The 14265-nt window shown below is 41.5% G+C and overlaps 1 protein-coding gene across 5 annotated transcripts in view; it reads left to right on the plus strand.

Moving 5' to 3' along the window:
* ppp4r1 (protein phosphatase 4, regulatory subunit 1) overlaps positions 1-14029 on the plus strand; it is a 96734-nt gene extending 82705 nt beyond the window's left edge. For all 5 annotated transcript variants that reach the window (XM_039754770.1, XM_039754772.1, XM_039754768.1 and 2 more), the window contains 5 exons: positions 124-224; positions 5179-5299; positions 7254-7382; positions 10163-10304; positions 12036-14029. In XM_039754770.1, coding sequence (XP_039610704.1) covers positions 124-224; positions 5179-5299; positions 7254-7382; positions 10163-10304; positions 12036-12199 — 657 coding nt within the window. In that variant the 3' untranslated portion in view covers positions 12200-14029. The remainder of the gene's footprint in view (positions 1-123; positions 225-5178; positions 5300-7253; positions 7383-10162; positions 10305-12035) is intronic.
* The last annotated feature ends 236 nt before the right edge of the window (positions 14030-14265 follow it).

Consider the following 14265-nt stretch of genomic DNA (forward strand, 5'->3'; position numbering starts at 1 on the left):
CCAACTCCAATGTAATGGCGTCACCTTGCACTTTATTAGCTTTCTTGAGGAGTAATCAGCCTGAAATGCTCTAAAGCTTTTTTTGTGTAAGGTTAAAACAAGCCTGCTCTGTGTTGTGTCCAGCTGCTTCATGAGGAGATGAGGAGAGAATATTTATGCCAGCTGCAGGAATTCCTGATCACTGATAATAGCAGAAACTGGCGTTTCAGAGCTGAACTGGCAGAGTAAGTATCCTTTAGTCAAGTTTGATTTCTTTGTAGCCAAACATACAAATAATGGAATGACAAATGTTTACATTTTTGGTTCTTTTCTGCAATGATAGAACTTTTTTTTTTTTTTGTACCGAAGACCATCTAATCTTGTTGTCCACCTATTTAACTTTACTGTATTTTTTTATTATTAAATCTTGTAGAAAATGTATGTAAGGTTAAGCCTATTATGAATTGTTTGCCTGAATGCATCCTTCATGATGAAACTATTGTTCTGCTTATTTTGAAATGTTTGACTTACTAATCAAAGCAAAATTAGATCTTTGTAATTCATATGATTACAGCAATGCCTTTGAATGTTTTACACTTACTCAAATAAGAAAATGTTTATTTAACATTTCTGCTTTCTCCTCTAATTATGTAGTCAAAATACAAGTAAAACCAACAGACTTTACAGATTTGTTTACAGACCACATTTTACTTCACTGAATAAAATAACACAAAGTGTCTGAAGAACTTGTAGTAGGAAAAAAAAGTCTTTTTGGTTTGCTACCTTTAAGGTGCCAGAATATTCTATGAGGATATTAAAAGAGTAATGCCAGAATAGCAAGGAAAATATATTAAGATGTTGGTCATGTCTTTTAATACAATAAATTAATTTGTAACAGTACCTGGTTTAACACAGATACTGGTGTGAGCTGTTACATACTCCTTAAATACTGTACTCAAGAATTAAGTATTACATCCTAGTGAAAGACCATCGAAATGTAACAAATGCCATCAATCAAGGTTCAGCCTAAGACGGAATGAAGTCTGAAAAGGCAGCCAACACAACAACTTTATTTTGTCCCAAGCTCTTCCTATCCCTTAACAAAATCCACCTACAGCACTGTCAGCACGGAAAATGAGGAAAGAAACTCTGATTAGCATGTGAGCAGTTAAAAATGTATTCTGGAACAGATGACAGAAAATACATACCATACACTTTCAACAATTCCCAAAACTCATCCCACAAAACTTAACACTCCCAATTTTACTATATTTCCTAATGATCTAAAAAAATACATACACATATAATATACAAATAAGACAATCCTAGATCAAAACAGAAAAGTCCAGTTTAAATGTAACTTCAGTTATAAATGGAAAGTATTACAGGAAAACAAACCACGTAGAAAAGATAAAGTTGACTCTATCCCCGACAAATTAAACTGAATTAGTCTCACAGTGTTTGATTCTGGGAAGCTCCTATTCACTTCTGCTTAGCATGACCCCCGATCCTACCTTCAGTTGCTATAACTACTCCAGTGTACTTCTATACTTGCTGCTTAAGATGACCCCCTGTCCAGTGAACCCCCAGCTCATAATCCTCCAGTTTTGTTGTCCCTGGATATTTGCAGCTCTGCACACTTGCAGGTTTTCTTCACTCACAAAAATTGGGTGACTCGTTTTTTAGTTTTTGTTTTTCTTGTGCTTCTTATGACCTTTTTAGAAGGCTTCCCTTCTGCAGGAAATCTGTGTTGATGACAAACTTGTAAACATTCACTTCCTATTGACCTTTCATTCACTAATGGCAATTGCTCCAACTGTCCTTGCATCAGGAGGAAAAAACAAACATAAAGGCACTTGTCATGTCAGGTTGGGGAGCATGCTCTGGTACAATGCATTGCTGCACCCACCACACAATGAAACGGCTTGGGATCCTGGTTGGTAACCCCACAGGCAGATTTGCACTCCAGTTCCACCCCCAAGAAATGACCTTCTCTCTGCCACAGCCAGGTTTTACATGGGAGTCTCCTTGGCCTGGTCTAGCTGCTCGGGTCCTCAATAATGATGATCATGCGAGCTGAATCACCCTCGGGGAATCGAACCACATGGCTGTAGTGCCGTAACTGACGCTTCCTCACAATGCAGTAATATGCCTTGTTTGGAACTCCATGAGCAATCACTGATTTAACACAAAGTCAAGCCAGCAGTACCCAAGGATTCTTTGAAGAGATACAGTACTGAGTCAGGAAGCACCAGGACTCAGCACCAGACTTGGACCTTTTGCAGAATTATCGGGATCCCCACACACCCCTTTCCAGTGACCTTATGACGACCCCATGCTCTCCTAGTCCATCTCCTGACTTCATAGGAGGATACAGCAGACACATAAATGTCACTGCCGAGGTAAGTAAACCTTTCGACAAAGTTGACATTCTCTCCACAGACTTGCACACTGCTAATGTCTGTGCCCAAGAGGTCATTAAAGGCCTGCATCTTGTTTTTTGTCCAGGACACTCGCAAACCCAGACAGTCAGACTCCTTGCTCAGTCTCTCAAAAGCCCTGATCAGAGCCTTCCTTTTCTCTAAGAAGATTAGAGCATCATCGGCAAAGTCAAGATCAGTGAATCTTTCTTCACCAATAAATTTTCCACATTCCCCTGATGAACCTGAGAATCAACTGGGGAAAATCAGAGATTCTGCCTCTACTCTGCACAGTACTGGTGTACAGGCCAGCCATGATATCCAGCAACTTCTACTGGATCCTGCAAAGTCTCAGGATATCTCACAGGGGAGTCGAACGCTTTACGAAAATCAATAAAACTTTGCCGATATTCACATTAGTGCTCCATGAGAACCCTTAGTGTCAGGGTGTGGTCGATGGTACATTTCTTAGGCATAAAAACAGACTGTTATGATCGCTAGTAGGTGAACAAGTGATCACAGATCACAATCCAGGCGATCATCCTTCCCTTTCCAGATAGGGATGGCAAGTCCTGTTTTCCAGTCAGTTGGGATGATGCCCGTTTCCCAAATGGAAGCAAAGATTGTTTGCAATGCAAGGAGGACAGCCTTACCACTAGCCTGGAGAAGTTCACCCCAGATCCTTGTTGTCTTCATTTCTTCTCAGTTGGTTCACCACCTGCCTGTGCAGTCTCAGTGAGATTGGGTGGTTCACAGCTGATTTGGAGGTTCAGTCTCAAGAACCATGAACCCAGAAATGTCCAACATCCTCGCCGGAAGATCAGCTTTAAACAGCTGCTCAAAGTAGCTAGCTCTGTGGGTCACAATTACAGTGTCATCCTTAAGGACTGTTCCATCACCCACCCTGACTGTGACTCTCCGAGGACAGATTCAGATGTGTGTAATACTTCGATTCCTCAGTAAACAGGGCATGGGTCACTAGACCACATATAGTATGTCACTTGTTCACAGATTCCTCTAAGAAACGCCTCCTTATCTGCTCTCAGAGACCTCACAGTCATCCTTCTCAGTTCCCGTTACAGACCGAAGTTGCCATCACAATGTGTGCTGGGACTTCTATTGATGATATCTAGGATGCACTACAAGATGAAAAACCTCCTTCTGGGAATACCAGTAACACCAACACATCCCACAGCAACCTTCAGGGTCTTGTCACAGAAGGTCTCCCACGTCACATTAGTATCAGCAGTCGCACCCAAGTCTGCAAGTTCCTCACACAAGCTGCATGTAGACTCATTAGAAATAGCCTGGTCTTGGAGCCTGGTCAGGTCCAGCCTCATTCTTCCTTGTAGGTGGTAGCCTTGTGAACCTAAGCTGGATCTTCAGAGTACCAACAAATCTGTGGTCAGAATTCACAAACTGAGCCTCTAGCATCTGCCAACAAGGATGTGATCGATCTCTTTCACTCCACCACCAGTACTGGAGTACCAAGTCCAACGATGTGGCTCAGGGCACTGGCACCAGGATCCAGTGATCCACAGCCCCTGACCTTTTTCAGATTCAAGGAACATAGAGGCACTTTCACTATAGTCGCCTACCCATGGGATCCAACACAATCCACATATTTAGTCCTGTCAGTGCCAGTGGTCGCACTGAAGTCACCAATGACCAAAGGAGTGTCACCTTGTGGGCACGCATCAACCACTGAGTGAAGTTGCAAATAAAATGCTTCCGTCTCCAAGACATCACTCACCACTTTCAGACCATGCACTGAGACAACAGACAAGGCACCTAGAGAGTCTCACAAATAACACTCTTGAAAGGAGTGACATCAGACCCCATTGGGAAGAGCTTATCTGCAACAGCAACGGCTACTCCTTCAGTATGACCGCCATCCGAGTAACCTGACCAATAAAAGGTGTACCCACCAACACAGGTCTGGGCAGTCCCAGGTCTGCACACCTCAGAGAGTGCTGCCACTGAAATACAGAATTTACAAAGCTCCTCTGATAGCGGAGGAAGATGATCATCATGCTGGAGAGATGAGATGTTCCACTCGCCTACCGTGATGGGCCTCCTCAAACTGGGACCCAAGTGCACTTGTACATTGAAAGTTTGACTGCATTATGTGGCAGTGCAGCAACCACGCCCCAGTGAAATATAATGGAAACAATAACTAAGAACACAGAATATACATTTTTTTTGTTACTTACATTATTATGCTTGCCTAATTAAATTTTTCTTTTCTTATTTCTTTGACATCTTGTAAAGTCACTTTGGGCTACATTGTGTGTATGAGAATGCACTATAGAAATGAATGCTTTAGTTGTTTTTGATATAGAAAGCACAGCAGACATATACACATTAAAAATCCAATCATGATGCAAGGGCCGATTCCTGTCTAAAAAACATAATTATTGTTAATTCACAGGCAATAGCTTGGAAAGGACAAAATAGGTGAATTGTACACTATTTTTTTTTTTTTTTATAGGGTTTCTTTCTTCAGTCTTTACTAGTTAACACTTAAGTGATTTCTGACTCTTCATGTTTCTCATTTTTCCATCTTCCATCAACACCCAGCACGTCTTGGTTATTCTTTCAGTGAGAAATACAGAAGCTCAGTATTGGAATAAGCATTTGTTTTTAAAATTTTCATATTACTGTCTATTTACTGTATTTTACTTAGAGAGTTAAAGGTGTTCATTTCAAAGATTATATGTGAAGTTTCATTTTCAGCCGTGTGCTTTTAGTGATTTCTTAATGTGTTATTTGTTTGCAGGCAATTAATTTTACTACTAGAGCTTTACAGTGGCAAGGATGTATATGAGTACTTGAGACCTTTAGCATTCAGCCTGTGTACAGATAGAATTTCTTCAGTCCGATGGATCTCTTATAAATTGGTAAGATTGGTTATGATTTATCTTGGTGACTGTTGTTTTTGTCACATTTTATGGAAATAAACAGTTATTTAAATATTTAAAAAGCACAGGATGTTGCGGTTGTTGTAGTCTATTCACTAGAATATATTATCATTTAGTGTTTCACCCAAATGGCTTTTCTAGACTTGCACAATACTAGCTTCTTCTCATTATGCTTATCAATAGCTACTGTACACCAACTATACTGCACAGGTACTTAATTATTACCATTCTTCACTCGAGTGCATACAGTACATTGCAGCTAGGTCTGTAAAATGAGTTCTTGTTGAACTAAAGTATGTGTGAGAACATTTCAGAAGACTGTAGTACTGGATTACTAGATTATGACATGAAGAGGAATATACAGTATGTGGTACTGTATATCTAATTAACAGCAGTAGAGTAAAGATGGACTGCGGGCTCATACAGTAATCACATTCTAAAAAACTTCAACAATCGGGGAATGAGGGACCTTCCCTGCCATACTCCACCAGCCCTGCAAATAACGTTTGATTCATCATGTGACTCATTATGGATATCACTGTCCGATAGATATATTGAACATTTTTTGGTCCCTAAAGTGGAATTTGGCTTTTTATAGAAGTTCAATAAATATATGATGATATTATAGTATGGCAAACAACGACTTTCTCTCAAATATGTACCAGAATGACTAAAAAGAAAGAAAATGGCTGACTTGGCAGCTACAGTTGCAGTGAGGTGTTATAAAGGGCATGTTGTTGCGCACTTTCTCAGGGGTGGGGGTTGATTTGTTTTCAGTCCTATTCTTGTAAAATTGATCAATTTGTATGGAATGTTGTGTGATTTCAATAAAATAAAATAAAAAAAATGGACATGTTGGGCCAGGTATAAAGGAGCGCCAATAGCAATTCCTGAAACATCTTTAGCAACATAATTTGTTGAATGAAAGTACGCAATGTTATTTGTCAGGAAGGATGTGCAGTGTTTTAATTGTCTCCTCCGCTGCTACCTCCAGCGGTTTGAGAGTGTGTCCTATGAGTTAACTTGCCCTTTGAATTAGCTTGTTAGTTCAGTGGTCCTCTCTGGAAGTGATGTTACTATCCTGGATGCCACCGTATAGAATATTGCAGTGGCCATAACAGAATCATAGAAAATATGAAGGAAGTGTAAAGGAACAGATCTTTCTAAGGATAATAATCAATAATCAGTTCCTTGGTTTTATTGATGTTAAGTGTCAGACAATTCTTTCTCCACCTGACTCCTATACTCTGTCACATCATCCTTATCCAATACACTCTGAAGTACAGAATCATGACGAGATGTTAATGGCTGGATGGTATTGAAGGCACTGCAGAAATCAAATAACACAATCATCACAGTCCCGACTGCTTGGAATAAGCTGTGTGGAGCAAGTTGTAGTCTTCCACTCACTACAGTGTTTGTCCGACCAGGCAAACTGCATTGGGTCCAGGTGGTCTACCATATGGTCCAGGACCAATCTCTCAAAGGTCTTTATAATGTGAGATGCAAGTGCCACTGGTTTGTAGTCATTAGAAGAAGAGGTGTCTGCCGCCTTTGCGAATGCACAATCCAGATGTTTCTTACAGCAGTGAAGATTTAATGATGGACTAAACAGGTGACAAAGGATGCTACAAAGATTTTTCTGCAAAGGCCATAAAAAGTCCCCTAAAAATATTACACAAACCCATCCTGAATATTAATGGACATCTTTCTTTTTTATAAGAATTTGTAGTTCTTGGCTATTTTTACATTTATTTCAAGCACCATTTGAATGTAACATCAGGGCTAAGTTCGTTTACATTTAAGAAAAATTAAAATCTGTCTTGTAATCCACAGTGGCCTAAGTGAGTGATTATATATTTTTACCATATCCGCTGACATGACTCAAATAAACAAAGTGTTTTTAAATATTTTTTTTTCTCTCTCTCCCCAGATTAGTGAAATCATTAGAAAACTTGCTTCAGATTCTACATTAGCCACCAACTTTTTGATTGAGTTGGTGGAAAAGTTCTGTCACTGTCCGAAATGGTCAGGTAGACAGGCGTTTGCTTTCATTTGTCAGGTAAGACTGCTAACCATCATTTATGTCTGTTTTGTATTACGTTTGTTTTCCTTTACGTGCCCTCTACCGTCAACCATATTACATTGTGCTGCACTGTCAATGAACCACTCAAATGTCTCTTACTGTTATTTGAAATTTTCCATTCTCTTAAATTGCTCTTAACGTCACAGAACTCTCCAACATGACGTGCTTTAAAAACTGAATGTTTAAAATTCTTAGTTACCTACTTTAGTAGATTTTCTTGAAATGAGAGGTGATGAAAAGGTTTTGAGCCTGACTGTTGAGGGATAAACAACAGTAAAAGTGAACGCGTTTGAAAATCAAGCCTGTGAAGGTCGATGCACTTTGTTACTACAGTCTCAATGTTTCTGTTCTAAGCCGCTCGGGCTCAGCATTTTGTGTTGCTTGACTTTGTCTTCAGTGATCCAGCATGTCCCATGGAGGCAGCACTCCAGGTCTAATCGGAAGTAGATACTCAAAAAGTCGATCAAACCTTTTTGATTTTGTCCGGGTGAGTTGCAGACTAGGAGGGGCAGTGAGTTGCTGGACATGTCACTTTACACGAGTGGATTGAAGGCCGCATGCTGGTGCCGACTCCACTCTTACTAAGACTCTGTGTGCGTATAGACTACATCTAACAGTCACTGTCGTGTAGTGTGACATGGCCTTTATCTTTGGGGCTGCTGGACGCGTGGCCACGGACATGCCCAGACTTCAGAACCCGTAATTCAGTTAAGAGTTTACATGGTCAAATAACCAGAGTGCTCACAGAGGAATGCGCGTGTGCTAATCTGGTTTCTCAGAGACAAATATCCTGGTTTTTCTAACCAAAATAAGTGTTTACATGGCGTTTTAGAAACTAGATTTCCTTGAATAAATAGGTTATTAAAGTGCATGTAAACGCACTGACTGATCAAGAGGGAAAAAAAAAAAAGCTCTTTAATGTGAACGTGAAAACAGATCTCTGTGACATGGACAAAATGAATTGTGAACATTTCCAATTTGTTGAATGCTTTTTATAGGCTTTGTATACTAAAAACGGGGTAATTCACTGGACTGGTTGTCACTGTTGCTTTTGCATCTCTTGTATTTATGTACAATTATGTACGATTCTGGAATTTTCCCAAAAAATGCACCATTTCTCCCAGACAATTGTTGAAATTCCAAATGTTTTGGTATACACATGTTTATTTCCTTTATGTGCATTGGAACAACACAAAAAAAAGAGAAAAAAAGTCAAATCTGACATCCTGTCGCACAGAACTCCAAAAATGGGCCGGACAAAATTATTGGCACCTTTTCAAAATTGTGGGTAAAACGTTTTATTTCAAGCATATGATGTTCGTTTGAACTCGCCTGTGGCAAGAAACAGGGGCTAGCAAAAATTGTGGAAAAATATCAACAATCTCAAGGCAACAAGTCCATCTCCAGAGATCTTCATGTTCCTTTGTCCAGTGTGCGCAACATAATCAAGAAGTTCACAACACATGGCACTGTAGCTAATCTCCCTGGAGGTGGACAGAAGAGAAAAATTGATAAAAGACTGCAACGAAGGATAGTCCGAATGGTGGATAAACAGCCTCAATCAACTTCAAAACATATTCAAGCTGTTCTACAGACTCAGGGTGCAACAGTGTCAGCTCAAACTATCCGTCGACATCTGAACGAAATGTAACGCTATGGCAGGAGAGCCAGGAAGACCAGTCTGGCTTTTTTATGTTTCTGTGTCAGCAGTGGGGAGTTTGCCAAAATGTTCTTGAGGAAGCCAAAATCCTTCTGGGCGAACGTCTTGTAGACAGATGAGACTAAGGTAGAGCTTTTTGGTAAAGCTCATCATTCTACTGTTTACAGAAAACGGAATGAGGCCTACGAAGAAAAGAACAACACAGTACCTACAATCAAACATGGTGGAGGTTCTAAGATGTTTTGGGGATGTTTTGCTGCCTCTGGCACTGGATGCCTTGACTCTGTGCAAGGTATCATGAAATCTGAAGACTACCAAAAGATATTGGGGCGCAATGCAGGGCCCAGTGTCAGAAAGCTGTGTCAGCGTCAGAGGTCATGGGTGTTCCAGCAGGACAATGACCCCAAACATGCCTCTAAAAGCACCCAGAAATGGTTGAGGACAAAGCGTTGGAGAGTTCTGAAGTGGCCAGCACCACCAAATCTGATTGAACACTTATGGAGAGATCTCAAAATTGCTGTTGAGTGAAGGTGCCCTTCAAATCTGAGAGACCTTGAGCAGTTTACAAAAGAAGAGTGGTCAGAAATTCCAGTTGAGAGGTGTAACAAGCTTGTTGATGGTTATAGGAAGCGCTTGATTTCAGTTATTTTTTCCAAAGGGCGTGCAACCAAATATCAAGTTGAGGGTGCCTGGCCCATTTTTGAAGTTCTGTGTGACATGATGTCAGATTTGACTTTTTTTCTCTTTTTTTGTGGTGTTCCAATGCACATAAAGGAAATAAACGTGTATACCAAAACATTTGGAATTGCAACAACTTTCTGGGAGAAATGGTGCATTTTCTGGGAAAGTTCCAGGGGTGCCGATAATTTTGGCCTTGACTGTATACTTATGGTTTGTATTTTTTTCTTTAACATCATCTAATGTCCATTTAGTCCACCTGACTATCTTCATACAGACTTCTTATTGTGCTTGGCTTCAAGTGAAATGGAAGAGAAACGAGCAACGTGTTTATGTGACGCCCTTCACTAGGATGCAGGGTTTTTAATGCTTGTATTGCCTCATTCATTTTTAATTGTGCCCTTCTTCTTCTGTCTAGTTAGTGATTGAAGATGACTGCGTAACTATGGACCTGTTTGCCGAGTACATGCTACCTCCTCTGCTTCAGTTAGTCTTTGATCCAGTTCCAAATGTCCGAATCCTACTTGCAAAGACTCTCCGGCAAAGTCTTTTAGACAAAGGTACAGCTCTTGAAAGCCACACTTTTTTTACATCTGTTTCCAGGCCCTTTTCACACTCCTGGTAATTCTTTATCCAGTAAGGCACGTTGTCTTGTAAGGTGATGCATTTTTGTATCAATTCTGAAACTTTCATGCCTGTGTGTGTGGTTTAAAAAGGAGTCTATGGGGCACTGGTGCTTGCTGATGCTTTTTGAGGCCGATGTAGGACTTGAAGCCGTTTCTTTTTCTAGGTGTGTACGGCAAGCATTTTATCAGAATGGAGGTCAGGACTCCTTTGGCCATTCTAAAGTGTAACATTTGATCTGCTTAAGCTACTTTGTCGTTCTCCACTCCTCTGTTAGGTATCATCGTTAAGCTTTGTATTCTTCTGAGGTCCAGATTGAAAAGCACTACGGACCAGAAGCAGGCCCACGCCTTTGAAGCTCTCTCCGCCATGCATCTGAAGGCCTTGTTGGTGCTCTGCAATGTTTTCTACTTTCTTAACGTCATGCTGTGTACACCATAATGTCAGAGATACAGACCAGTGCCAGTCGTGCCTGCAGATCTTACATCAGTGCTCCGTGTCGCTGTGGCTTTTACAGGGTAACCAATCCATAAAGCGATTGACTTCTTCCATCAATGGCAGACTGGTATCTCTGGCTGAGGCCCAGTACTTGGTTAGCCGTAGTAACTTTATGACCTTTTGATTGTCCTCGGTGCACTGGTGAACATCTTGCCAAAAAGATTTTGTTACCAGTAGACATTCCAAAAAGATGTTGCGTCCTGGTGGGTTCTGCATTTTTGGCAGCCTCCTCGTCTGTCTTCTGGACTTTGAATGCATGCAGGGGGGTTTTCTCCAGCCCACCTTTTTCTTCACCAGCGGCTGTATAACCTTCTCTTTTTTTAGAAATGCTGTTCTGCAGCAGATCCCTGCGGTGTTTAAAGTTGTTATGAGTTGAAGTGACTCGCTGCCAACACCCACCTCTCTGCGTGGAAAACACAGAACTCCTTTGGAAGAACCTTAAATGTGTTAAAGTGGGTCTGTTTAAAGGTAACCAACCGTACAAAAACAAACTGAAGTGACCCTCGGTAAACGTGAAACCTCCCAATGTTCTCCTGTGCGGCCCTATTGGCACCCCAAGTGCGCTGCTTCTCCCAGAAAACTGCTGACATTACAAATGCTTTGGTATTCACGTGCTTATTTTTTTTAACACTAAAAAGCAGAAAAAAAATCAAATCTGATATTCTTCCATGCGGAGCTCCAGGGCTGGGGTGGCACAAAGTGCCAGGTCATGTCTGTCATTTTCTAACCTGCTCCTGGAGGAGTGGAGCACAGGGCACAAAGCAGGAGCAGACCCCGAGCAGGGTGCCAGTCCATCAAAGGGCGAACTCAAACACACACGGGCCAGTTTAGTGTGAACAATTCACCAGACCTGTGAGGCAGAAAAGTGCGAGTTAACGTTGGCAGTGCAGCACCGGGCCTGTCTCTGTCAAATGCCATTTCATAGGAGCTTTGTAAAGCAGTGTTAACGTTTGAGATGCGCCATCTGTTGAAACGGAGACCACAACTGGACAGTCTCTCTCTCTCTCTCTCACTCACACACACACACATTTGCTTTTATTAAGGTGGATACTCTTTGTATTCTCTAAGCAGTGAGCCAAAGTGCCCCAAGCCTCCAGTGCATGCAGTCGATGTCATTGCCAGCAACAGTCCAATTATTAATGTTGTTGTTGTTTTGTTTCTTTCTCCAGATTATTTCTTGCACTCTGCCAACTCCCATCAGGAGTCATTAGAGCAAACCTTGGTAGCACTCCAGATGGATCACGACAAGGATGTCAAATACTTTGCCAGTTTTCATCCTGCCAGCACCCGCTTGGCGGACGATGCCATGAGCACAGCCTCCTCGACGTACTGAATGCCTTTCCTTCGGTCGTTCCAAGATGTCTTCCTGTTTACTGAGGCAGATTTATTATCGGGGACTCACTTGTCTGCACCAAAACTTCCCAGAATCACCAAAAGCATTTTTTTTTGGCTGTCTGGCGGTTTCTGGCACAATTTAAAAAAAGAAAAAGAAACCCTACCTTGTGGATACCTGGCGTCCTCTTTAAGGTTTTATCTTTCACACTTTTTTATATTTAATTTTTGTGAACATTTTTGGACTTCTCTCAAATGTTTGTACTTGCCGGTGAAGCCTTAAAATCGTCTTCCTCAGTTAAGTAAATACTTGAAAGCCTCAAGCAGTTGGGGTTGTGGGGGGCTGCAGTGTGGGGGGGGCTCTTCTGCAGGGAGCGTCTCTGTGAAAGGAGGAGCTGGCTGTCTGTTTTAAGAACAGTCCGCTCAGGCAGGAGAACAGTTGCTGCTTTTTATCGAGTGCCGCTGCTGCTGCTGCTGCCTCCGCCGCCGTCTGAAAACGTGGAAATGTCCAGTTTCTAATCTCGTAAAGGAGGGCTTTTAATGAATTTGTCGGAAACAGCAGTCGTCTCGCTGGCTTTGCTGGAGTTTATGACGTGTAGTCCACTGCCTTCCCAGTCCTGGTTTACCTGAAGTGTTGCCGCCCTTCCCACATGCAGATCTTCAGAGTGCCTGAGAGCGGCGCCAGCTAAGGAAGTGCTAGATGAGAACTTATTAAAAAGATGGCCACACGTGTACTTGAAGATATTTTAACTTGAATCACTAAGGTGCTCTCTTTCACGATCATCAAGGCCTTTTCTTTTCTTTCAGATTTTGTACACAATGGTTGAGCATCATGAAAATGAATTGTGATGGAAACTGTTAGTAATTTTTCAAATAAAGCAAACGACTTCAAAACCTTTTAGTGATTTGTCAGAGTTGGCATGGATGACTCTTTTCAGTCTCTTAGCGCATCGCTCGGCTTTAATGCTCGTATTATTCATATGGAAAGCATTGGGAAGGCTGACACCTTTGGTGTTTTTATGTATCAGGATGTGACGAGCATCCTAACCATTTCTAGCAAAGTGTGATTGTGTTTGTGAAAGGCTGAAGTCTTGAGGTTGATCGCTCCATGAGCTCTGACATCAGGCTGAGGACATCCACCTCTCTGTCACTCCCTGCCCAAATCCACATTGTTGGCACCATTTTGATTGTGGGGTTTCCTCATTTCGGTGGTAAAGAAGGTGCATTCAAGATTGGCTTCTGATTTTATGCGTTGTGTTACATGATGGATGAAATGCTGTCAAAGATTTTGTTTTATTTCAGTGGACTCGGCCTTATGCTTATTGTGGTGTATCCGGGATTGGGTGGAGGGGATTACCGAGTTCCTAAAATATGTTACAATGGCACATACTTCAATGCCGTGTCTCCTCCATAGCCCATGCCAGGATGAGCAGGCTGGAGGACAGTTGCTCTTTTTTGTGGACATGGCGACTTGTTCTGTATCTCAGGTGATTAGTGGGAGCGCAGGAGGTAAAGTGCATTGCCGACTACGCTAATCAGGACTTTTCCATTTTTTTTCACAGGGTGATTTGAACTTCTTCATGTTCAACAAGTTAGGGATTATCTTTTTAAAACTTAAAGTACAGAAAGAACCCATTCTGGGCTTTTACTACAAATGGCCTTTTTTATATTCTTGTAACCATGTTTCTCAACCTAATAACTAACGCACTGCTAACCAAATCTTGCCTCTTGCGCTAGGTATTGATGTTGAACTGTAAAGTTACTGATATCAGAATGTATAGGCAAAGTGTAAACTTTATTATTTTATTAAACGTGCACATGTACAAAGTTTTCGTAATCCTGTCTATTGAATTTCACATTAAGATGTGTTGCTTTTTTGCCCCGCCATGATTGACGTCAACAGATTAGTGACCTGTGTGAGCAACTATCGACTTGGAGAGGAGGACTTGAGTTTCCACTTACTTTAAGATGTGGGCACACGTTCATCTCCAGACCTAGAATGGCTCTCCATTGGAGGTGATCGATCATGTTGGTTGGCAAAGTGGGCCCGTTTGTTGTGCTACTGTG

The sequence above is a fragment of the Polypterus senegalus genome, chromosome 5 (genome assembly GCF_016835505.1).
Source record: "Polypterus senegalus isolate Bchr_013 chromosome 5, ASM1683550v1, whole genome shotgun sequence".
Taxonomy (NCBI): Eukaryota; Metazoa; Chordata; class Cladistia; order Polypteriformes; family Polypteridae; genus Polypterus; species Polypterus senegalus.